A 24,846-nucleotide genomic window follows, 5' to 3' on the forward strand; every position below is an offset into this window, starting at 1 on the left:
AGTAAACATATCCTCCAACTTTCAGAAATCCAATTACAACCCCAAAGCAAAAACATAAGTCCCCCATAACATCAGCCACAAATTTCCACAAGTGCCAACTACAGAGGACACCATAACTTTCAAGCTGTTGGGGCATGCTGGAGGGTAGGAATAAATAGCAGCATCAGTTATGAACAACAGTCCATAAAAAGCTTAATCATTCCACGCTCGTAGACGGGTCCTTCAGTAAGGACAGGAAGTCTGATGTGTGCAGGAACTTATCTGCCTCCCTCAGTCACAGCTTTATCAGTCTGTTCTTTCACATGACTCTAGTTGTGATATTCTGTCTTCTAGGATCTCACCATGAAGACTGAGCTGGAAGCCTTGAATGGGAAGAAGGTCCAAGCGCTGGAGGTCTTTGCACACGCCTTGAGGTTCTTCAAGGAACATGCAGTGCGTGTGAGTGACGCATATACAATAGTATAGCTAATCCGGAGTAATGGGGCTTCCATATGTTTAGGCCGCAGCAGATGTAGATGGCAGCACTCATTTTCTTTCTTCTCCTGAAAAGGAACTGAAGGAACAATGTCCATCTCTGGATGAGAATGAAGGCATCCGATGGGTGATAACTGTACCCGCCATCTGGAAGCAGCCAGCAAAGCAATTCATGCGAGAAGCGGCATATCTGGTAGGACAATCACAATCCCCCTCCTGTATGACTCGTGTCACTTATGGATTTTTGGATGAGCAACACTCCTGTAATACTGATCCCTATAGACAAGAACATAACTAGTAATACTGCCCCCTATGTACCAAAATATGCATGCGATTGGGTAGGAGAGTCCTCGTATATATAATGAGAGCAGCTTCTCCCATACAATCTGTGTGGTTTGATTCCTTCTAATGAGAAGGTTCTCACATGATCTTACTACTTTCTAGGCCGGTTTGGTGTCTCCGGAATATCCTGAGCAGCTGCTCATTGCTTTGGAGCCAGAAGCCGCCTCCATCTACTGCAGGAAACTGCGGCTCCACCAGCTGATTGACCTCAGTTGTAAGGCTCTTTTTAATGGCTTTCCTAGTGATCGGTCGATTGATTCCAGCTTCAGACAAGGTAAGGAGTAAGGGATGTGGATGGCATCTTGGTGCCATGGTAGTACATTGAGTTTACATGGCATGGACAATGACTCAGATTTCTCCAGAACATCCTGGCTTCTCTTCGGGTCTTCAGGTGCTCGTGATTCCTGATGTATGAGGAGCATTCAAGTTCTCAGGTCTCTTCATTTCTTTCTCGGGAATAGGAGCAGATAGAAACATGGGACACATTTGTGAAAACGCCGGAGTACTTTGAAGATGATTGAGCCAGAAGGTGGCGTTGTGCAGCGCACAGAACCCATCTGACAGCAGGAACCAAAGGAGCCTCCACCACGCACCAGCCAGTCTGACAATATGACAGTGTTAGTGGAACAAGTGGTTATAGAGGACCTCTGACTGACTGTGGTAGAGATCGCCTGCAGAGTCAGCATTTCTGTAGGATCTGTGAACACAATCCGGCGTGAAGACCTGAAGATGCCGAAAGTTTCTTCCAGTTGGGTTCCACAGATGCATCAAGACAAACTCCTACTCATCAGGTGTCCCTTATTCTGGGGTCTCTTCATGTTAACCACTTTGAAGTGATCCCTTGTGCCCCACACTCTGCTGATCTCGTATCTAGCGGTTTGTGGCTTTTTCCAACCATGAAGGACACTTTCTGCGGCGGCACATTTTCTCGTTGTGTTGCTCTTGAATCAGTGATTTCCTGTGGCAAAACAGACCCCTAAAGAAGTGTTCACAGCGGCCATGTAATCATGGCATCAACATTGCAAAAAATGTCTACGTAAGAAGGGAGATTATGTGGAAAAGCGACAATACTTCCAGTTACTTCCGGGATAAGTGGTTGTTTTAGGAAAAAATGAGACTTTAGAACGTGAATGCACCTCATCCTCTCCATCATCCTTGATGCTCTTCATCTTCAATTCCTTAAGACTTCTCCAAGAGCAAAACTCTTTTCCAAGTAGCTGGGTCTTCCTATAGAGACTCTTCACAGATATAGATATTAAAATTTACTAACTTTTATTAAATAATTCTACAATCATGGGCTCACAAATGACACTCACAAACATAGATCCAAACAAAAAAGAAACAAAGAGGTTGACCCTGGTTCAAGATGGAATAGGGGAGCTCATCTCCTATACGATTCGCGGAGATAGCTATAGTGTTGATAGTCACTCACCATGTATTTGAAAACGTCGCCTATAAGTGAATGCGAGTCTTCAGAACACTGCTGGTGGAAATAGATATTTAGAAGCAGGTTTGCTGTGTTAGCTGAATCCCGTTTTAGTCCCGCTACTCGGGGCGTGTATCCACCTCTGAGTGGTTGGTCAATAATCACTTGGATAAATATGCGGCGTGTAAGCGAGTCCCCAGTTATGCCACCATATTGTCTGAGTACCCAGTTGTAGCACAGTTATATATTTCGCATCAAGGTGCTAGACAAAGGGGCTCATTGCACATAGGTAGTGCTAGATAAGAGGGCTTAAGAAAGCTCAAACTCTGTATGAGTGCCCGATTGTAGCACACTATTCCATTTGGCATAAGGAGTGCTGAACAAGAGGGCTCATTGCACGTCAATGGTGCAAAATAGAAAAGCTCGAGAAGCTTGCAGTAGCGCTCAGCAGAGAAGAGTCCAAGGGCTCCTATCTTGCAGTAGCGCTAAGCAGCAAGGGTCGATAGGCTCGACGCGTTTCCCTATCCAGATATCGGACAGTTCCTCAGGAGCGAGAGGTAATTATAACCATCAGTTAGTGTGCAGTCCTTGTCACGTGGACCAATCGTCACCAGGGTCGGTGAGATAGTTTACAACATGGATTTAGCGGTGGATCCCAGTTTTGGGTAATGCCACCAGTTTCTGTTTAAGGAATTCCGTGGAATACGGTTACCACTTCCTTCATATAGCCGGCCGCTCACCATCAGAGCCGCAGGCACCACTTCTTGCTCTCTCTGTCTCTGCTGCATACCTTGGTCTAATCCGACTGTGGATAGACGAGATAGGGGTGCTGTCATCCTCTGCATTTAGGCTTCTACTTTAATGGGGCTCTAGCCCCGGAAATTAACCCAGACGGGTGTAATTTTTTCTCTAACCCAGTACAGTCGTCGCCTGACTGGGACACTCGGCTTAAGCATCTAGTTACCTGGCATATGGGGTGCTATCTCCTGACGCTTATACAGACTGATACTAGATCAGTCTGTGGGCTAACAGACGCCGAATAATCTATAGGGGACTATCTAGCACAGCCCCTTCTGGAGAGGCATATACCATAGATTAGCCTCTAAGCTGAAGCAGACGGCAGCAAACCCTCTCAGACCTTGGGAATACTGAGCAGACAGCAGGATTCTGGGGGACCATTATCTATTACGAACCCAGGCGCATCATATATGCACTAAGTGACCTACACTGAATTAGGGGTCACTCGGCTCCATCTATCTTACTACGGGGTGCGGTCTGAGGTAGTGCTGATACACATCGGACTACTATTCCTGGTGACGATTGGTCCACGTGACAAGGACTGCACACTAACTGATGGTTATAATTACCTCTCGCTCCTGAGGAACTGTCCGATATCTGGATAGGGAAACGCGTCGAGCCTATCGACCCTTGCTGCTTAGCGCTACTGCAAGATAGGAGCCCTCGGACTCTTCTCTGCTGAGCGCTACTGCAAGCTTCTCGAGCTTTTCTATTTAGCACCATTGACGTGCAATGAGCCCTCTTGTTCAGCACTCCTTATGCCAAATGGAATAGTGTGCTACAATCGGGCACTCATACAGAGTTTGAGCTTTCTTAAGCCCTCTTATCTAGCACTACCTATGTGCAATGAGCCCCTTTGTCTAGCACCTTGATGCGAAATATATAACTGTGCTACAACTGGGTACTCAGACAATATTGTGGCATAACTGGGGACTCGCTTACACGCCGCATATTTATCCAAGTGATTATTGACCAACCACTCAGAGGTGGATACACGCCCCGAGTAGCGGGACCAAAACGGGATTCAGCTAACACAGCAAACCTGCTTCTAAATATCTATTTCCACCAGCAGTGTTCTGAAGACTCGCTTTCACTTATATGCGACGTTTTCAAATACATGGTGAGTGACTATCAACACTATAGCTATCTCCGCGAATCGTATGGGAGATGAGCTCCCCTATTCCATCTTGAACCAGGGTCAACCTCTTTGTTTCTTTTTTGTTTGGATCTATGTTTGTGAGTGTCACTTGTGAGCCCATGATTGTAGAATTATTTAATAAAAGTTAGTAAATTTTAATATCTATATCTGTGAAGGGTCTCTGATATAAAACATATAGATTTCTATACCACTGTGATTTTTTCCTATAGAGTACTCCCAGTAAGAGAACACTTCGATGCATTCATTTATCTTGAAGGGTCAGCTTATGTTGGTCCAAAGTCCTCAGTGAAGATCTAAGATTCTTCACTACTGTCTATCCTTGAAGACTCATGTAAAAGCCCATAGCCAGGAGAATTGCCCTTCCTGGGTCTTCCGTTTTTGCTCCTCCACTACTAGACCTGGTTTAGGGCCAGTTCACACCTTGTTTCAGACTACCCTGCGAAGTTCTGTCATGGCTTTCCAATTGGATCACCAAAACCTGCATCCAGACAAAGAGGCTTTCACTGCTGAAACATTATACTTTCCGGCTTACAATGCTGAAAACTATTGTGGAGTGAACCGAAACTATCCAACCCTGTGCTGATACGCTGCTAATTATCCAGAAGTCTGACAGGTGGATCTTGGTGACGATGATCCCTTCTGTTTCCTGCTGGGGTCCTCTGAGTGGGGAGTGGGCTGCATGTTACTTACCTGTCAAGGCTCAGGGTTTCCACACCTGTAAAGCCTGACAATTATATGTATGCATCTCACTAACTTTCGGTGTAAGATATCATGAAACTCCAGTATGTACCTCATGTAAGCAGCGCCTTCTCCTTCATTTCCAGCGAGAGAGCAGCTCAGGAGATCCAGGCACAGCCGCACGTTTCTGGTGGAGACCGGGATGGGGGAGCTGTGGTCAGAGATGCAGGCAGGTGAGTGCGGATGAGATGTTTTAGGGATCAGAGAGGTAATGGCCCTCAGGATCAGGGCCGTCCTTAGCTACATACAACCCGTGCGCTTGCACATTTATGTTATGACTTATGTTCTTGTGATATATGTTCTGAGCTTGGATCTCATATTGTATGTATTTTAGCAGCTTGATTCTGGTTTTAAGTACCTAGTTTGGTTCTGGTGCTGTATTTATGCTATAAGTTTGGTTCGGCTGCTGTATATATGTTATCTATTGATTCTGGTGCTATATGAGTATATTTATGGTACAAGCCTGGTTCTGATGCTGTATTTATGTACTAAGCTTGGTTCTGATGCTGTGTCTATGTTATGAGCTTGATTCTGGAACAGTATTAATCTACTGAGCTGTATAGGAATGCTGTTATGTTGCTGCTTTTCAGGGGACCACGTTGGGGTCTGGGATTTGTTGGCAGCCTCTCCATCCCTTTATAGCTACACCTCCTAAACCAGTTGGGTTCCCAGCTTGCACGCCTCCACCAATGCTATCTCCCGATATATCTATAGGATGCCAGAGGCCACATTTATTAAGAACTTCCTCTTTTTATGGTGATTCTATCCAGAAGGCTCTAGAAACGTGGCTGCTACCACATCCGTGTTTTAGAAATAGAAAATTCACTGTTTTTGCCATCTGGTGCCACCTAGAGGCCGACTAGTAGAATGCACCACCCAAAGCCTGCAGTTACTAATATACTTAAAGGGGTTGTCCCGTGGCAGCAAGTGGGTCTATACACTTCTGTATGGCCATATTAATGCACTTTGTAATGTACATTGTGCATTAATTATGAGCCATACAGAAGTTATCAAAAGTTTTTCACTTACCTGTTCCGTTGCTAGCGTCCTCGTCTCCATGGTTGCCGTCTAATTTTCGCCGTCTAATGGCCAAATTAGACGCGCTTGCGCAGTCCGGGTCTTCTGCTTTTCTCAATGGGGCTCCGTGTAGCTCCGCCCCGTCACGTGCCGATTCCAGCCAATCAGGAGGCTGGAATCGGCAATGGACCGCACAGAAGCCCTGCGGTCCACCGAGGGAGAAGATGCCGGCGGCCATCTTCACCGGGTAAGTAAGAAGTCACCGGATTCAGGTAAGCGCTGTCCGGTGTTCTTTTTTAACCCCTGCATCAGGGTTGTCTCGCGCCGAACGGGGGGGGGGGGGGGGTTGAAAAAAAAAAAAACCCGTTTCGGCGCGGGACAACCCCTTTAAAGGGGTTGTCTCGCGAAATCAAGTGGGTCTATACACTTCTGTATGGCCATATTAATGCACTTTGTAATGTACATTGTGCATTAATTATGAGCCATACAGAAGTTATTCACTTACCTGCTCCGTTGCTAGCGTCCTCGTCTCCATGGTTCCGTCTAAATTCGCTGGCAGCTTGCTTTTTTAGACGCGCTTGCGCAGTCCGGTCTTCTCCTTTCAGCACGAGCCACTTCAGTGTGCTCCCCGCTACAGCTCTTCTGCGCATGCGCAGACGAGCTGTCACTGCTCGGGAGCGCGCTGGAGCGGCCATTCTGTACCATCCCCTGTTAGAGGAAGGTGCAGAGCCGCCCAGCGGAGAAGCCGCCCAGCCATCCTGCCGTCCAGGTAAGTGATGGGCCGGGGGGGGGGGGGGCTGCCGCTGGGCCGGGGGGGAACTGTCGCTGGGCCGGGGGGGAACTGTCGCTGGGCCGGGGGGGAACTGTCGCTGGGCCGGGGGGGAACTGTCGCTGGGCCGGGGGGGAACTGTCGCTGGGCCGGGGGGGAACTGTCGCTGGGCCGGGGGGGAACTGTCGCTGGGCCGGGGGGGAACTGTCGCTGGGCCGGGGGGGAACTGTCGCTGGGCCGGGGGGGAACTGTCGCTGGGCCGGGGGGAACTGTCGCTGGGCCGGGGGGAGCTGTCGCTGGGCCGGGGGGGGCTGTCGCTGGGCCGGGGGGGGCTGTCGCTGGGCCGGGGGGGGCTGTCGCTGGGCCGGGGAGGGCTGTCGCTGGGCCGGGGAGGGCTGTCGCTGGGCCGGGGAGGGCTGTCGCTGGGCCGGGGGGGGCTGTCGCTGGGCCGGGGGGGCTGCCGCTGGGCCGGGGGGGGCTGCTGCTGGGCCGGGGGGGGTTGCGCCGGTTACCTGCTGTCTGGCGGTGGGTGACTGTGTGCCGTGGTCGGCCGCGTTGAATCCAGGGGTCCGGTCGGCGGCTGCGTGGCGTCTGGTTGTCAGGGAGACACAGCTGGTAGCGTCTCGGGAGCGCGCACGTCGGGCTACAGCAAGCGAAGGGAAAAGAGTCGGCGGCCATCTTGGGAAACTTTTTATAAGTTGCTGAAACGCTGGAACTGGAAGTAGAAACCAGCTAGAAAAGTCATTTACAGGGGGGCTTAGTAATGTATGCTTAATTAGGGGGACTGGGAAAAAAAAAAAATTCACTGCTTCCTCGAGACATCTCCTTTAATGCTGGAATCCAGAAGAGACCGAATAAACCTCACAGAGAAAGGACTTGTTACAATGTTTCAGTGCAGATGAGAGCTCTCAGGAGGGAGACTTGTGCTGCTCCTGGGGGAGGATTATCTGCCGATACATTGTAACGAGCTCATCAGGTGCGGAGCTGAAACATCAATGGCTGGAAAGATACAAGCATTTCCATTATGCAGTGTTAATACAATTTGTTGCTCCCTGCTGTCAGTCATCGCATGCCTGGCTGTAGAACACGAAAATACAAGCTATTCTTCCCTGTTGGCAGCCAATTCAGACTAGAAGCCAATAGGAAGAGTCTGATTGTAGGGTGAGAGGCCGAACATCCAGATACATGTCCACCCATCTGTGTGGTAGTAAATGTAATATCTACCCGTGGAGGGTTCACGGCCCTTTAAACGCCTGGCTTGTATGTATATACGGCACATAAAGCCACAGGATGGCTCCACCCAATATGTGTTTGTAGCTTTTGCTCAGGATTCAATAGAACGAAGTATCAAGGAAACCAAATTTCCCCCGACGTTTCCTCTCTTTCCTTTTTTATTGGTGACATTTAAGGTCGAGCGCAGACATAAAATCGCTGCCCCCCCCCCCCTCCCCGCGGGGATGTGGTTTTTGGCTGGAGGAGAGTACGACATAAAAGCTGCTATATAAGACGCACAGTGATGGGCCGCCAGCTATTTGTGTCTCTGGCACTCGCGGGCCCGGCTAGTAAGAGGTTTGATGAGACGCGTGTGGAGGATTAGAAAGAGCTCAGCAATGAGGTGCTTCTGGATGGAGGGGCCAGGCTTTAGTGGGGAAGAAGGGTATAAGGCCGTGAAACGCGCTGTGGTATGTCTACATATAGTCATTTCTTCATCCCATAATGCAGTGGTGCATTAATGCCAGTATTCGGGGATGGTGATGCCTGCGCTGCTTCACTAATAGAGGAGATTGGAGCACAAAACGCCTTAATTTCTTTTTACAGTATCTTATTGACTGATATAATAAAAGCTGAGTTACACTTCCCATAGAGTATGCCTTCATGTTCGAGAGTAGACATCATCTGGATTATTAGATGTGATCCTGGATCATTGGACGGCTGGGGTCATCTGCAGTATGCTTACAACAAGTGGCCATCTCCGGAAATTACCTTCAGACTGATCTGTTGAAAACACGCTTGTATGCAGTTCTTATAGAGGATTGGCTAATTTTCACTACCCCTTTGTATCCAAAACTTAAAACTAATTTGATTTCCCTAAGAAAGAGCGTGACTCTATATAACATATATAATATTAAAATGAATGAGGCAAATAGAAGATGCTGTGCTGAAGCCAACCGTATGAGTCCAGAAAGATTCAAAGCTAACAAGCGGTGTATTCTGTCTACTTCTAGGTGATCGGTATATTGTGGCTGACTGCGGCGGAGGAACCGTGGACCTCACAGTCCATCAGATTGAGCAACCACAGGGAACCCTCAAAGAACTGTACAAAGCATCAGGTACAAAATCACTTTATACAAGTTCACTTATTACTAGATGTAAACAGAAGTGGGAGTAGAGATTGACAACCACTATGATCAGAATATCGCAACTATAATACTGCCCACTATGTACAAGAATATAACTACTATAATACTGCCTCCGATGTACAAGAATATAACTACTATAATACTGCCCCTATGTACAAGAATATAACTACTAAAATACTGCCTCCTATGTACAAGAATATAACTACTATAATACTGCCCCCTATGTACAAGAATATAACTACTATAATACTGCCCCCTATGTACAAGAATATAACTACTATAATACTGCCCGCTATGTACAAGAATATAACTACTATAACACTGCCCCTATGTACAAGAATATAACTACTATAACACTGCCCCTATGTACAAGAATATAACTACTATAATACTGCCCGCTATGTACAAGAATATAACTACTATAACACTGCCCCTATGTACAAGAATATAACTACTATAATACTGCCCCCTATGTACAAGAATATAACTACTATAATACTGCCCGCTATGTACAAGAATATAACTACTATAATACTGCTTCCTATGTACAAGAATATAACTACTACAATACTGCCCCCTATGTACAAGAATATAACTACTATAATACTGCCCCCTATGTACAAGAATATAACTACTATAATACTGCCTCCTATGTACAACGATCTATAACTACTATAATACTGCCCCCTATGTACAAGAATATAACTACTATAATACTGCCCCCTATGTACAAGAATATAACTACTATAATACTGCCTCCTATGTACAACGATATATAACTACTATAATACTGCTCCCTATGTACAAGAATATAACTACTATAATACTGCCTCCTATGTACAAGAATATAACTACTATAATACTGCTCCCTATGTACAAGAATATAACTACTATAATACTGCCCCTATGTACAAGAATATAACTACTATAATACTGCTCCTATGTACAAGAATATAACTACTATAATACTGCCCTATATGTACAAGAATATAACTACTATAATACTGCCCTCTATGTGCAGGAATATAGCTACTATAATACTGCTCCTATCTACAAGAATATAACTACTGTAATACTGCCCTCCTATGTACAAGAATATAACTACTATAATACTGCCCTCCTATGTACAAGAATATATCTACTATAATACTGACCCCTATGTACAAGAATATAACTACTATAATACTGCCCCCTATGTACAAGAATATATCTACTATAATACTGCCTCCTATGTACAAGAATATAACTCCTATAATACTGCCTCCTATGTACAAGAATATAACTACTATAATAATGCACCCTATGTACAAGAATATAACTACTATAATACTGCTCCTATGGACAAGAATATAACTACTATAATACTGCTCCCTATGTACAAGAATATAACTACTATCATACTGCCCCCTATGTACAAGAATATAACTACTATAATACTGCTCCTATGTACAAGAATATAACTACTATAATACTGCCCCCTATGTACAAGAATATAACTACTATAATTCTGCCCCCTATGTACAAGAATATAACTACTATAATACTGCTCTCTATGTACAAGAATATAACTACTATAATACTGCTCCTTTGTTCAAGAATATAACTACTATAATACTGCCCCCTATGTACAAGAATATAACTACTATAATACTGCCCCCTATGTACAAGAATATAACTACTATAATACTGCCCCCTATGTACAAGAATATAACTACTATAATACTGCCCCCTATGTACAAGAATATAACTACTATAATACTGCTCCTATGTACAAGAATATAACTACTATAATACTGCCCCCTATGTACAAGAATATAACTACTATAATACTGCTCCTATGTACAAGAATATAACTACTATAATACTGCCCCCTATGTACAAGAATATAACTACTATAATACTGCCCCCTATGTACAAGAATATAACTACTATAATACTGCCCTCTATGTACAAGAATATAACTACTATAATACTGCCCCCTATGTACAAGAATATAACTACAATAATACTGCTCCTATATGCAATGCATTTGTAAGGCTTTCAGACTCTCTCACCTTCTTTCACATCTTATATTGTATTGCCATAAGTATGCACACCCCTTGACTTAGTACTTAGTTGAAGCCCCTTCGGCAGTGATTCCAGCCTCGAGTCTTCTTGGTTATGATGCCACAAGATTGGCAGCCATGGACTTGTGTATTTTCTACCCTCTGTCAGGTTGGATGGGGGCTGGCTGTGGACAGCCATGGTCAGGTCTCTCCAGAGATGTCCCATTGTGTACAGAGCTCTGTCTGCTCCCCTTAAAGGAGATGTCCCGCGGCAGCAAGTGGGGTTATACACTTCTGTATGGCCATATTAATGCACTTTGTAATGTACATTGTGCATTAATTATGAGCCATACAGAAGTTATAAAAAGTTTTTCACTTACCTGCTCCGCTGCTGGCGTCCTCGTCTCCATGGTTGCCGTCTAATTTTCGCTGTCTAAAATGGTCGAATGGCCAAATTAGACGCGCTTGCGCAGTCCGGGTCTTCTTATCTTCTCAATGGGGCTCCGTGTAGCTCCGCCCCGTCACGTGCCGATTCCAGCCAATCAGGAGGCTGGAATCGGCAATGGACCGCACAGAAGAGCTGCGGTCCACGGAGGAAGAAGATCCCGGCGGCCATCTTCAACCGGTAAGTATAGAAGTCACCGGAGCGCGGGGATTCAGGTAAGCGCTGAGCGGGTTTTTTTTTAAGTCCCTGCATCGGGGTTGTCTCGCGCCGAACGGGGGGGGGGGGGGGGGGGGTTGAAAAAAAAAAAAAAAAAGTTTCGGCGCGGGACAACCCCTTTAAGGACATTCACAGAGTGGTCCCTAAGCCCCTCCTGTGTTGTCTTGGCTGTGTGCTTAGGGTCCTTGTCTTGCTGAAAGTGAACTTTCTGCCTGGTCTCAAATTGCATGCGCTCTGGATCAGGTGTTTATTATCTCTGTAGTTTTCTCTATTCAGCTTTCCATTCTCTCTGACCAGTCTCCCCTCCCCCAGCATGATGCTCCACCACCAGGCTTCACAGTAGTAATGGTATAGGGCAGGTGATGAGCGGCGCCTGGTTTCCAGCTACCCTGATCGGTCTCCCCTTCCCCAGCCTGATGATCCACCAACAGGCTTCCCTGTAGGCATGGTATTGGGTAGGTGATGAGCGTTGCCTGGTTTCCATCCACCCTGACCAATCTCCCTGTCCCCTATAATGATGGTCCACCACCAGGCTTCACAGTAGGGATGGTATTCGGCAGGTGATGAGCGGCGCCTGGTTTCCACCCACCCTGACCGGTCTCCCCTCCCCATAATGATGCTCCACCACCAGGCTTCACAATAGGGATGGTATTCAGCAGGTGATGAGTGGCACCTGGTTGCCATCCCCCCTGACTGATCTCCCTGTCCCCCAGCATGATGTTCCACCACCAGGCTTCCCTGTAGGCATGGCATTGGGCATGTAAAGAGCGGCGCCCGGTTTCCATCCCCAATGACAAGTCTCCCCTCTCCCAGCATGACGCTTCCCCACCAGGTTGTACTGTAGGCATGGTAATGGGCAGGTGATGAGCTGCCCCTGGTTTCCATCCACCTTGACCAGTCTCCCTTCCCCCATAATGATGCTCCACCACCAGGCTTCACAGTAGGGCATGGTATTGGGCAGGTGATGAGCGGCGCCTGTATTATATTCACTCTGACCAGTCTCCCTGTCCCCCATAATGATTCTCCTCCACCAGGCTTCACTGTAGGGATGGTATTGGGCAGGTGATGAGCGGCACTTGGTTTCCATCCACTCTGATCGGTCTCCCCTCCCCCAGAATGATGTTCCACCACCAGGCTTCCCTATAGGCATGGTATTGGGTAGGTGATGAGCGGTGGCTGGTTTCCACCGACCCTGACCGGTCTCTTCTCCCCCAGCATGATGCTCCACTGCCAGGCTTCACTGTAGGTATGGTATTGGGCAGGTGATGAGCGGCACTTGGTTTCCATCCACTCTGATCGGTCTCCCCTCCCCCAGAATGATGTTCCACCACCAGGCTTCCCTATAGGCATGGTATTGGGTAGGTGATGAGCAGTGCCAGGTTTCCACCTACCCTGACCGGTCTCCCTTCCCCCAGCATGATGCTTCCCCACCAGGCTTCACAGCAGGGATATTATTGGGCAGGTGATGAGTGGCGCCTGGTTTCCATCCACCCTAATCAGTCTCACCCCCCCCCCCTCCCAGCATGATGTTCCACCACCAGGCTTCACTGTAGGCATGGTATTCGGCAGGTGATGAGCAGTGCCTGATTTCCACCCACCCTGACCGGTCTCCCCTTCCCCAGCATAATTCTCCACCGCCAGGCTTCACTGTAGGGATGGTATTGGGCAGGTGATGAGCGGCACCTGGTTTCCATTCACTATGACCGGTTTCCACTTCCCCAGCATGATGCTCTACCCCCAGGCTTCACTGTAGGGATGGTATTGGGCCAAACATGAGCGGCGCCTGGTTTCTTCCAAACAGCACGCTTAGAGGCCAAAAAGTTCCATCTTGGTGTCCTTAGAGCAGAGAATCCTGTTTTTCGCAGTCTGAGGGTCCTTCAGGGTCTTTTTGGTAACTCCAGGCAGCTTCCATGTGTCTTATTGAGGAGGCTTCTCTCGGTCCGCTCTGCCATAAAGCCTGATTGGTGGAGGCTGCAGTGATGGTCGACCTTCTGGAAGTTTCTCCCATCTGCACACAGGATCTTTGGAGCTCAGCCAGAGGGACCACTGGGCTCTTGGTCTCCTCTCTTACAAGACCCTTCTTTCCCTTAGTCTGGTGGGTCAGCGGCTTTAGGAAGAGCCCTGGTTGTTCTTTTATGTAAGTATTATGGGGGCCGCTGGTCTCTTGGTCTCCTCTCTTACTGTGGCCCTTCTCCCCCTTAGTCTGGTGGGTCATGGCTTTAGGAAGAGTCCTGGTTGTTCTTCCATGTAAGTATTATGGGGGCTGCTGGGTTCTTGGGAACTTTCAGGGCAGCAGAAATGTTTTTGTAGCTCCCTCAGATCTGAACCTCCACACAATCCTGTCTCTGAGCTCTACAGGCAGTTCTTCCCTCGTCATGGCTTGGTTTTGGCTCTGATATGCATTGTGAGCGGTGAGACTTTATATAGACAGGGGAGTCTTTTATGTCAAATCATCTGAATTTACCCCAGGTGACTCCAATCAAGGTGTAGAAACATCTCAGAAATGATGAAGACAACTGGGAGCCCGAGAACTACAAGCGTCAGACCAAGGGGTGTGAATACTTGTGTCACTGCAAAATGCTAGTTTTTCATGAAAAAAAAATGTACAAAGATTTCTCCTGCCCTGTTGTCACTTTGTCATTATGGGGCACTGAGTGCAGAATGATGGGGGCCACAGGACCACGGCATAACAAGAGGTAAGCAAAGTGAGTGGGTGTGAGGACTCTCCCCATGCAGTGTAAGCTGGAGGTGAAAGCTACGCTGCTCTTATCTTGCGATTCTTAACTACTTTGTCGCAATCATGGCGGTGCGAAGTTTACTTTAGACTGACGTATGAAATGCCGATCTAAGGCCGGATTCACACGAGCGCAAGCGTATTTACGGCGTGTTTTTTTGCATTAGGCGCTATGTAATTGCGCACACAACTGTGTTTTTTTTTACTGTACTTCTGAGCGTGCAAATTGTGCGCATTTGCGTGCACGAAAAAAACCCGCAGCCACGGTCCTGTGCATTGAAATGGCTAAAGAGTCTAATTAGTTTCATATGCTCCATTTCTCTGCGCAGGAAAATAGAAAATGCTGCATATTTTTTTGCACGATGGAGTCGGACACGTGAGATACGCGCTTGTGAACAAACCTGTAGAAGTCAATGGGTTCTATTCTCTGTGTATCGCGTGCGCAAATTTTTCATGTGCAAATATGTCCGTGTGAATAGGCCTTACGTAAATATGAGCCAGTGAACTGTACAGACCTGCCAGCAGGGGGCGGTATAAATGTCATGGTGATGATCTCCATAAGACCCGTCTATAGGTTCAGTGCAGAATATGACATGTTCTGGTCACACAGGGGGCCCCTATGGAGCTGTCGGCGTGGACCTCGCCTTTGAAAAGATGTTGTGCAAGATATTCGGTGAAGACTTCATCCACACCTTCAAGGTGAAGCGTCCCGCCGCCTGGGTGGATCTGATGATCGCATTTGAGGCTCGGAAAAGAACTGCAGCTCCGCAGAGGTCCAACCACCTGAACATCTCCCTGCCATTCTCCTTCATAGACTTCTACAGGAGGCACACCAGGCAGAACGTGGAGACCGCCCTACGGAAGAGCAGGTGAGGGGTGGGAGTGGGGCATCATATAGATGAACATGACGTAATAGTCTGAGAGGGTTCCAGCCCAGCAGGACTGCATAACACCGCATTTCGGTATTATCTTCTTAAAGTGACAGCAGCTAAGCGTTCACTGGAACCCCAAATGCTATTTACAATATACGGCATAACACATCGCTCTGGGCTTCTCTAAGATGAGGGCAGCAAGGCACGTGTCACCTCAGGACTCCCCATATATGCCCGATCCGGCTAGAATTTAGCAACTCACTTCCCAATAGTTCAGATGAATGGACATTCAGGGGTGCGACTCTAGTTTCAGGTTCTCTCACTAGACTGGCAGCTGCTGGGATTCCACATCCAGCCTCCTTCTGCCCATGTGGTGTGGAGGCTGGTTGGCTAGGCACACTTACAGACCGCACATTCCACATACATTTACACCACCCCGACTGCATTTCAGCACACAGTAAATGTATGGAAGCCTTCATTCATATATGTGCTTCTCGCGACTTATATGGGTAGAGTGCGCTCAGGACTCCTCCTCTCCATGACGCAGTCCGAAGAACCACTTCCCGATCTGAAGGTCCTGCAGGTTCAGCTCCTTTTCTCTCACAGGGTATTGGGCTTGATAAGAGTCGGCAGCATACTGTCATGGCGGCCTTTGGACAGTGCTGTCAGCAATCAGCTTGCAACTCTCGGCAGCAGTAGACGGAGAGCACTCAAGGACACTTTCCTGGTAGTTGCAGCATCTCACGGCTCATTTTACATGCAGGCAACTCACTTGTACCGGCTGCAACGCAGTTGTCTGACATGCAACACTATTAAAGCTGTGTTACACTACTTGCGGGGTAGATGAGGCTTCTTCATGGCCTGCACCTCTTCAAGGATGCAGTGCACGGCCTCTGCCACTTTAATAGGTCTAATAACTATGTATAGATATATCAGGGGTCAGTACAGAGATCTCTCCCATCATCTATTAATACCCAGGACTGTAACAAGGGGGCGCTCTAATAACTATGTATCATATATCAGGGGTCAGTACAGAGATCTCTCCAGTCATCTATTATACCAAGGACTGTAACAAGGGGGCGCTCTAATAACTATGTATAATATATCAGGGGTCAGTACAGAGATCTCTCCAGTCATCTATTATACCCAGGACTGTAACAAGGGGGTGCTCTAATAAGTATGTACAGATATATAAGGGGTCAGTACAGAGATTTCTCCCATCATCTATTATACCCAGGATTGTAACAAGGGGGCACTCTAATAACTATGTGTAGATATATCAGGGGACAATACAGAGATCTCTCCCATCATCTATTATACCCAGGACTGTAACAAGGGGCCGCTCTAATAACTACGTATAATATATCAGGGGTCAGCACAGAGATCTCTCCCATCATCTATTATACCCAGGACTGTAACAAGGGGGCGCTCTAATAACTACGTATAATATATCAAAGGTCAGTACCGAGATCTCTCCCATCATCTATTATACCCAGGACTGTAACAAGGGGGCGCTCTAATAACTACGTATAATATATCAAAGGTCAGTACCGAGATCTCTCCCATCATCTATTATACCCAGGACTGTAACAAGGGGGCGCTCTAATAACTATGTATAGATATATCAGGGGTCAGTACAGAGATCCCTCCCATCATCTATTATACCCAGGACTGTAACAAGGGGGCGCTCTAATAACTATGTATAGATATATCAGGGGACAGTACAGAGATCCCTCCCATCATCTATTATACCCAGGACTGTAACAAGGGGGCGCTCTAATAACTATGTATAGATATATCAGGGGACAGTACAGAAATCTCTCCCATCATCTACTGTACCCTGAACTGTAACAAAGGGGTGTGCTAATAACTATGTATAATATATCAGGGGACAATACAGAGATTTCTCCCATCATCTATTATACCCAGGACTGTAACAAGGGGGCGCTCTAATAACTATGTATAGATACATCAGGGGGACAATACAGAGATCTCTCCCATCATCTACTGTACCCTGGACTGTAACAAAGGGATGTGCTAATAACTATGTATAATATATCAGGGGACAATACAGAGATCTCTCCTTTCATCTGTTATACCCAGGACTCTAACAAGGGGGCGCTCTAATAACTATGTATAATATATATCAGGGGACAGTACAGAGATCTCTCCCATCATCTATTATACCCAGGACTGTAACAAGGGGGCTCTCTAATAACTATGTATAGATATGTCAGGGGACAGTACAGAGATCTCTCCCATCATCTATTATACCCAGAACTGTAACAAGGGGGGCGCTCTAATAACTATGTGTAGATATATTAGGGGTCAGTACAGAGATTTCTCCCATCATCTATTATACCCAGGACTGTAACAAGGGGGCGCTCTAATAACTATGTATAATATATCAGGGGAAAATACAGAGATCTCTCCCATCATCTATTATACCCAGGACTGTAACAAGGGGGCAATCTAATAACTATGTATAGATATATCAGGGGTCAGTACAGAGATCTCTCCCATCATCTATTATACCCAGGACTGTAACAAGGGGGCACTCTAATAACTATGTATAGATATATCAGGGGTCAGTACAGAGATCTCTCCCATCATCTATAATACCCAGGACTGTAACAAGGGGGCACTCTAATAACTATGTATAGATATATCAGGGGTCAGTACAGAGATCTCTCCCATCATCTATTTATACCCAGGACTAACAAGGGGGCGCTCTAATAACTATGTATGGATATATCAGGGGACAATACAGAGATCTCTCCCATCATCTATTTATATCTAGGACTCTGCATCTAGAGGATAGAAGGTTTCTACACAACATAGAAGGGGGTTCTTTACTGTAAGAGCAGTGAGACTACGGAACTCTCTCCTGAGGATGTGGTGATGGTGAACTCAATAAAAGAGTATAAGACGGGCCTGAACGCATTTCTTGAGCGTTACCATATTACATATTATATCACTGATTACTTCAGAAGGGTCGGGGATTATTCCATTTGCCAGCTTGGAGTTGGGAAGAAATTTGTTTCCCTTAAATAAGGGGAAAATTGGCTTCTATCTCAGGGCTCAGTCAGACAAGCATCTATGTGCGCAAAAAAAGTGTGCTGCATGGATCTGCAAAATGCACCTTTCTGAAGCTCCGTGCCATTGCATTCAATGGGGCCAGCGCTACTGCAGCCCCATTGAAGGCAATGGAATGCAAGCAACCCCTGCAGAGATTTTTTGGGAAGAGCTTGAACTATGAGCCCTTCCCAGAAAATCATCCCTAGCTGCTGGAAAAAAATATATATATATCACCTCTCTGCTGCAGTGCAGCTCTGGCGCGTCTTCTCCCCGGCACTGTTCTGCAGCCCTTCCCCGAAAATCACTGCGAGGGTTGCCTGCATCCTATTGCTCTGTCGGGTGGCAGCAGTACATAGGTGTGCACAAAAATTGCTCGTCTGACTTTGGCCTCATTGGGGTTTTTTGCCTTCCTCTGGATCAACATTGGCGGGTAATGGGCTGAACTGGATGGACATGTGTCCTTTTTTGGCCTTACATGCTATGTTACTATGTAGCTTCTGAGGCCTCCCTTTATAAACCCTCAGCTAATCAGCACAGAGATTAAGGTTTTGGGTAGCCATGCATCAGAGCAGAGCTCAATTAACCCCGGCCGGTGGGGCACTTTTTTGTTTTTTCATCTTCTTTATTTCGTCCCCACATTTTAGGGTACGCAGGACATTTGAATTGCTTTTTGTGGATGCAGTGATACAAAAAAATGTTCAACTTTTTATTTTTTTATAACTTAAATAAAACTTTTTTCTATTTATGTTAACATTCCTTATTAGTCCCCGGAGGGAGCTTGAATTATCAATTGTTTGATCGCTCACACAGTATACTGCAATACTATAGCATTTCATTGTACTGTATTCTGGCTGTCTGTCAAGGTGTACCCTAGGACTTTAGAAGGCTCCCGGCTGCCATGACAACCGAGCGGCACCCCTCATCGCACTCCGTTGGGCCTCTTGGGACGCCGAATGCTGATCAGGGTGTAAAAAATGTGGCTGTTATCGAAAAGAAAACTGAAGGCTTTCAGTCCTCAAAAAAACTAACCCTCGTACACCGCCATTAAGGGACAAAGAGTAATGGCAGCCAGGAGATGGCGACACTGAGCAAACTTTTTAACTAATATTTTATTTTTTAAAACTCTTGCAACAAAAATAATTGTAACTGTAATCGCTGCGACCGGCAGAGCGAGGAGATCCTGTCGCCTCTGCTGCACCCCAAATGGTAAAGTTGCATTCTTTTTCTATTTCACCCAAGTTAGAATTTCTTACCGTTTTTCCGCATATTCTGAGGTGAGGTAAATGGTAGCGCTGGGAATGCAAGCACATGATCAGCTGTCAGACACGGCTGACCCCCGCAGCTCACGGACCGTCTGGGAATAGTGAACGATGGGAAGGGGTTACGTCACAGCACCTACCTGGAAGGTCTGTACACGTATGTACAATTCTAAGCATGTAGAAGCGTCTCAGGTGGGTTAACCCTTTACAGCCTACATTCAGCGGAGACTCCGTGGGGCTTATGTACTATTCAAACTATGACAGTTTCTGGTGCAGATTACCCCAGAGGACCGCCTGACGTGTTTACGCCTCGTTCATCATGGGTTGTAAATACTTTTGAGCAGGTTTTTCGATTTTTCTGAAAAAGGGGTTTAGCCTAAATCGCACCAAAAATTGCATCAGATTGGTGTGAATTGCACCAAAATTATGGCGCAATTTTGGACATAAACTAAGCCACATAATAGGTGTCTACATGTAGACAGGAGAGTCCTGAGAGTCTGAAGCTTTATGACTAGAGATGAGCGAGCACGCTCGGATAAGTCAGTTACTCGAGCGAGCCTCGCTCTTCTCGAGTAACTACATTCTTGTCCGAGCGTGCTCGGGGGGACGGCGGGGGATTGCGTGGGGTGGGGGTGGGGTTACCGGGGGAGAGAGTGAGAGTGATGGTGCTGCCTGGCACACGGGTCATACAGACCGTCCCTAGCCCATCTACTGGGGACAGCCATTAGTTCCTACATGAGTCACCTACACCACATGACAATGAACCTGCAAAGAAGCCGCAGAGCCGACGCTGGGCTCCTCAAAAAACTCATCCAGTTAACTTTTTTTTAAATATGTCCCTATAATGCCACCATATACCCTAAAAGTGATACTGCAATATACCCCAAAAGTTGTACTGCCATATACCCTAAAAGTGATACTGCCATATACCCCAAAAGTGATACTGCCATATCCCCTAAAAGTGATACCGCCATATCCCCTAAAAGTGATACCGCCATATCCCCTAAAAGTGATACCGCCATATCCCCTAAAAGTGATACCGCCATATACCCTAAAAGTGATACTGCCATATACCCCAAAAGTGATACTGCCATATCACCTAAAAGTGATACTGCCATATCACCTAAAAGTGATAATGCCATATCCCCTAAAAGTGATACCGCCATATCCCCTAAAAGTGATACTGCCATATACCCTAAAAGTGATACTGCCATATACCCTAAAAGTGATACTGCCATATACCCTAAAAGTGATACTGCCATATACCCTAAAAGTGATACTGCCATATACCCCAAAAGTGATACTGCCATATCACCTAAAACTGATAATGCCATATACCCTAAAAGTGAGACCGCCATATACCCTAATAGTGAGACCGCCATATACCCCAAAATTGATACTGCCATATACCCCAAAAGTGATACTGCCATATACCCCAAAAGTGATACTGCCATATACCCCAAAAGTGGAAGTATCACTTTTAGGGTATATGACAGTATCACTTTTGGGGTATATGGCAGTATCACTTTTGGGGTATATGGCAGTATCACTTTTAGGGTATATGACAGTATCATATACCGGAAAAGGGATACCGCCATATCCCCTAAAAGTGATACCGCCATATCCCCTAAAAGTGATACCGCCATATACCCTAAAAGTGATACTGCCATATACCCTAAAAGTGATACTGCCATATACCCTAAAAGTGAGACCGACATATACCCTAAAAGTGATATTGCTATATACCCTAAAAGTGAGACCGCCATATACCCTAAAAGTGAGACCGCCATATACCCCAAAAGTGATACCACCATATACCCCAAAAGTGATACCGCCATATACCCTAAAAGTGATACCGCCATATTCCCTAAAAAGTGATACCGCCATATTCCCTAAAAGTGATACCGCCATATACCCTAAAAGTGAGACTGACATATACCCTAAAAGTGATACCACCATATACCCCAAAAGTGATACCGCCATATTCCTTAAAAGTGATACCGCCATATACCCTAAAAGTGATACTGCCATATACCCTAAAGTGATACTGCCATATACTCTAAAAGTGATACCGCCATATACCCTAAAAGTGATACCGCCATATACCCTAAAAGTGATACTGCCATATACCCTAAAAGTGATACTGCCATATACCCTAAAAGTGATACTGCCATATACCCTAAAAGTGATACTGCCATATACTCTAAAAGTGATACTGCCATATACCCCAAAATTGATACTGCCATATACCCCAAAAGTGATACTGCCATATACCCCAAAAGTGGCAGTATCACGTTTAGGGTATATGGCAGTATCACTTTTGGGGTATATGGCAGTATCACTTTTAGGGTATATTTACAGTATCATATCCCCTAAAAGTGATACTGCCATATACCCCAAAAGTGATACCGCCATATACCCCAAAAGTGATACCGCCATATTCCCTAAAAGTGAGACCGCCATATTCCCTAAAAGTGAGACCACCATATACCCCAAAAGTGATACCGCCATACACCCTAAAAGTGAGACTGACATATACCCTAAAAGTGAGACTGCCATATACCCCAAAAGTGATACCGCCATATACCCCAAAAGTGATACCGCCATATACCCCAAAAGTGATACCGCCATATACCCCAAAAGTGATACCGCCATATTCCCTAAAAGTGAGACCGCCATATTCCCTAAAAGTGAGACCACCATATACCCCAAAAGTGATACCGCCATACACCCTAAAAGTGAGACTGACATATACCCTAAAAGTGAGACTGCCATATACCCCAAAAGTGATACCGCCATATACCCCAAAAGTGATACCGCCATATACCCCAAAAGTGATACCGCCATATACCCCAAAAGTGATACCGCCATATTCCCTAAAAGTGAGACAGCCATATTCCCTAAAAGTGAGACCACCATATACCCCAAAAGTGATACCGCCATACACCCTAAAAGTGAGACCGACATATACCCTAAAAGTGAGACCGCCATATACCCTAAAAGTGAGACTGCCATATACCCCAAAAGTGATACTGCCATATACGCTAAAAGTGATACTGCCATATACCCTAAAAGTGAGACTACCATATACCCCAAAAGTGAGACCACCATATACCTCAAAAGTGAGACTACCATATACCCGCTCGCATCCACTGATGTCAATAGGGCCGTCCACACGGAATCCATGCCAAAATAGAGCATGCTACGATTTTTCTTCCACTCGCAGGATGCGAAATTCGTATCCGTGAGTGTGAACGAAATTCAAAAACCCATGCCTTTCATTACCCTCGTATTACTGTGGATCTCGCAATTAAACCCCATTCATGTGAGACCCCCATAATGTGGATTCACACTGAAACTGATCCACGGAGAACTAGTCGCGTGATTTTATGCTCCGGGTCACGAGGAAGCGCCAATCCTAAGAAGGCCGGGGGCTCTAATATGGGGGTCATTCAGTGCCATGGCCATATGGTGCTCAGTGTCCTCCAGAGCCAGCGCACATTTAGCAGCGCCATACATTGCCCCACATACTGCTACTACAAGTGATGATAGGACTGCGCCCCAATACCTGCCCCATGCATAAATACACCGCCATCCCCTGCCTGATCATCGGTACCGTACTATGTAGACTTTCTCTGCGCTCCAGCACCCCTTATATCCTCATCTCCCTTTTTAGGTCAGTTACACACGAGTACAATTGGAGTGTCTTTGTTGCCGGCGGCTCCGATGACCCGTACTGACTGCATTATGGGGATTCTGCTGTGAGAAGTCGGCCTCGTTCCCAGCGTGTCCCCAGCACAAAGCCTTGTCTGTCTCCTGGACGCCTCGTTCATGGGAGGCTCTGGGAACACTGCTTCCCTGCTATTCCTCTTCCACCCTGCAGGTGTCACTGTTGTTGCTCCAGCAGGTAACAAGCTGCATCCTGGTGGTGGTGACACCTACTGGTCACTCGTGGGACATTAACAGTGGAGCGTCTGTCTTGTACCTGTCAGACATGAACCCCTCCGACTAATAGCAGAAAGTCGGAATCTGTTCTGCAGCAATAAACCTTCATGTGCCGATCTCTGAGCCGCGCGGTCGGTGACCATAAGCCGCACGTAACCGGCGACTAACGTGCTGGAACAGCGCAGCGCGTGGCGGAGGGAAACAGGCTGCAGTTGTCAATGGGCTGATTTACTAATCCTGTCCAATTATTAGACACTAAGGGGTTGTCCAGGGTTAGAAGAACATGGCTGCTTTCTTCCAAACACAGCGCCACTCCTGTCCGTGGGTTGTGTGTGGTATTGCAGATCAACTCCATTGAAGTGAATGGGAATGGAGCTGCAATACCACACACAACCCACGGACAAGAGTGGCGCTGTGTTTGGAAGAAAGCAGCCGTGTTCTTCTAACCTGGACATCCCCTTTAATGCTCGCTCATATCTGTCTTAGAGCTTTCCATTCCTTTTATTCCATTTTAGAAGCAGAAAAACAGAATTAAACATTTTCTGGTTTCACCTCCGTCCATTTTTGATGAGCTTTTAAAAATAGAACTGTATGCTTTCAGTCCGCATAACCCCCCCCCCCCCCCCCCCCTCCCCCCTTACCCCCTACCCCCTTACCCCTAGAACGACAGCGGAGGAAGGAGACATTCTTTTTAACTGATAAATTTTTTCATCTAATGTGACAAACATATCTGTATAAACTGAAAGCGTCGGGCCGGCAGAGCGAGGAGATCCATCCCCCCGTAACGCACCGCGCCACAAATGCCCAAATTACTTTCTTTCCCATTTCACCCAAGTTAGAAATGTTTACAAGTTTCCAGCACATTATATGGCAGTACTGAGAACTACAGCCCGTCCCGCAGACAACAAGCCCCACGTGGGGGCGCCACCGGCAAACACAACACTTAGCAGTTTTTGAAAGTGAGGAGAAAAAACAAAATGCAAAAAACTAAAAATGTCCGTGTCCTCTAGGGGTTAATAGTAAATCTGCCCCAGGGCGTGTGATTGTAACATGGGCACGTCATTGGCATCGGGGGGTTTCTGTCACTCTTATGGGGGCACTCTGTATATCACTGTCATAGTAGCACCGTGGTCGTCACTGTTATGGGGGCACTGTAGTGGTCACTGTTG

General features: G+C 46.5%; 1 protein-coding gene across 2 annotated transcripts in view; it reads left to right on the forward strand.

Moving 5' to 3' along the window:
* Nucleotides 1-24,846, forward strand: part of HSPA12B (heat shock protein family A (Hsp70) member 12B) — a 67,891-nt gene that overhangs the window by 32,761 nt on the left and 10,284 nt on the right. For both annotated transcript variants that reach the window (XM_066572867.1, XM_066572868.1), the window contains exons 6-11: nucleotides 334-438; nucleotides 551-667; nucleotides 919-1,090; nucleotides 5,024-5,110; nucleotides 8,949-9,053; nucleotides 15,134-15,392. In XM_066572867.1, the coding sequence (XP_066428964.1) occupies nucleotides 334-438; nucleotides 551-667; nucleotides 919-1,090; nucleotides 5,024-5,110; nucleotides 8,949-9,053; nucleotides 15,134-15,392 (845 nt within the window). The remainder of the gene's footprint in view (nucleotides 1-333; nucleotides 439-550; nucleotides 668-918; nucleotides 1,091-5,023; nucleotides 5,111-8,948; nucleotides 9,054-15,133; nucleotides 15,393-24,846) is intronic.

The sequence above is a fragment of the Eleutherodactylus coqui genome, chromosome 7 (genome assembly GCF_035609145.1).
Source record: "Eleutherodactylus coqui strain aEleCoq1 chromosome 7, aEleCoq1.hap1, whole genome shotgun sequence".
Classification (NCBI taxonomy): Eukaryota; Metazoa; Chordata; class Amphibia; order Anura; family Eleutherodactylidae; genus Eleutherodactylus; species Eleutherodactylus coqui.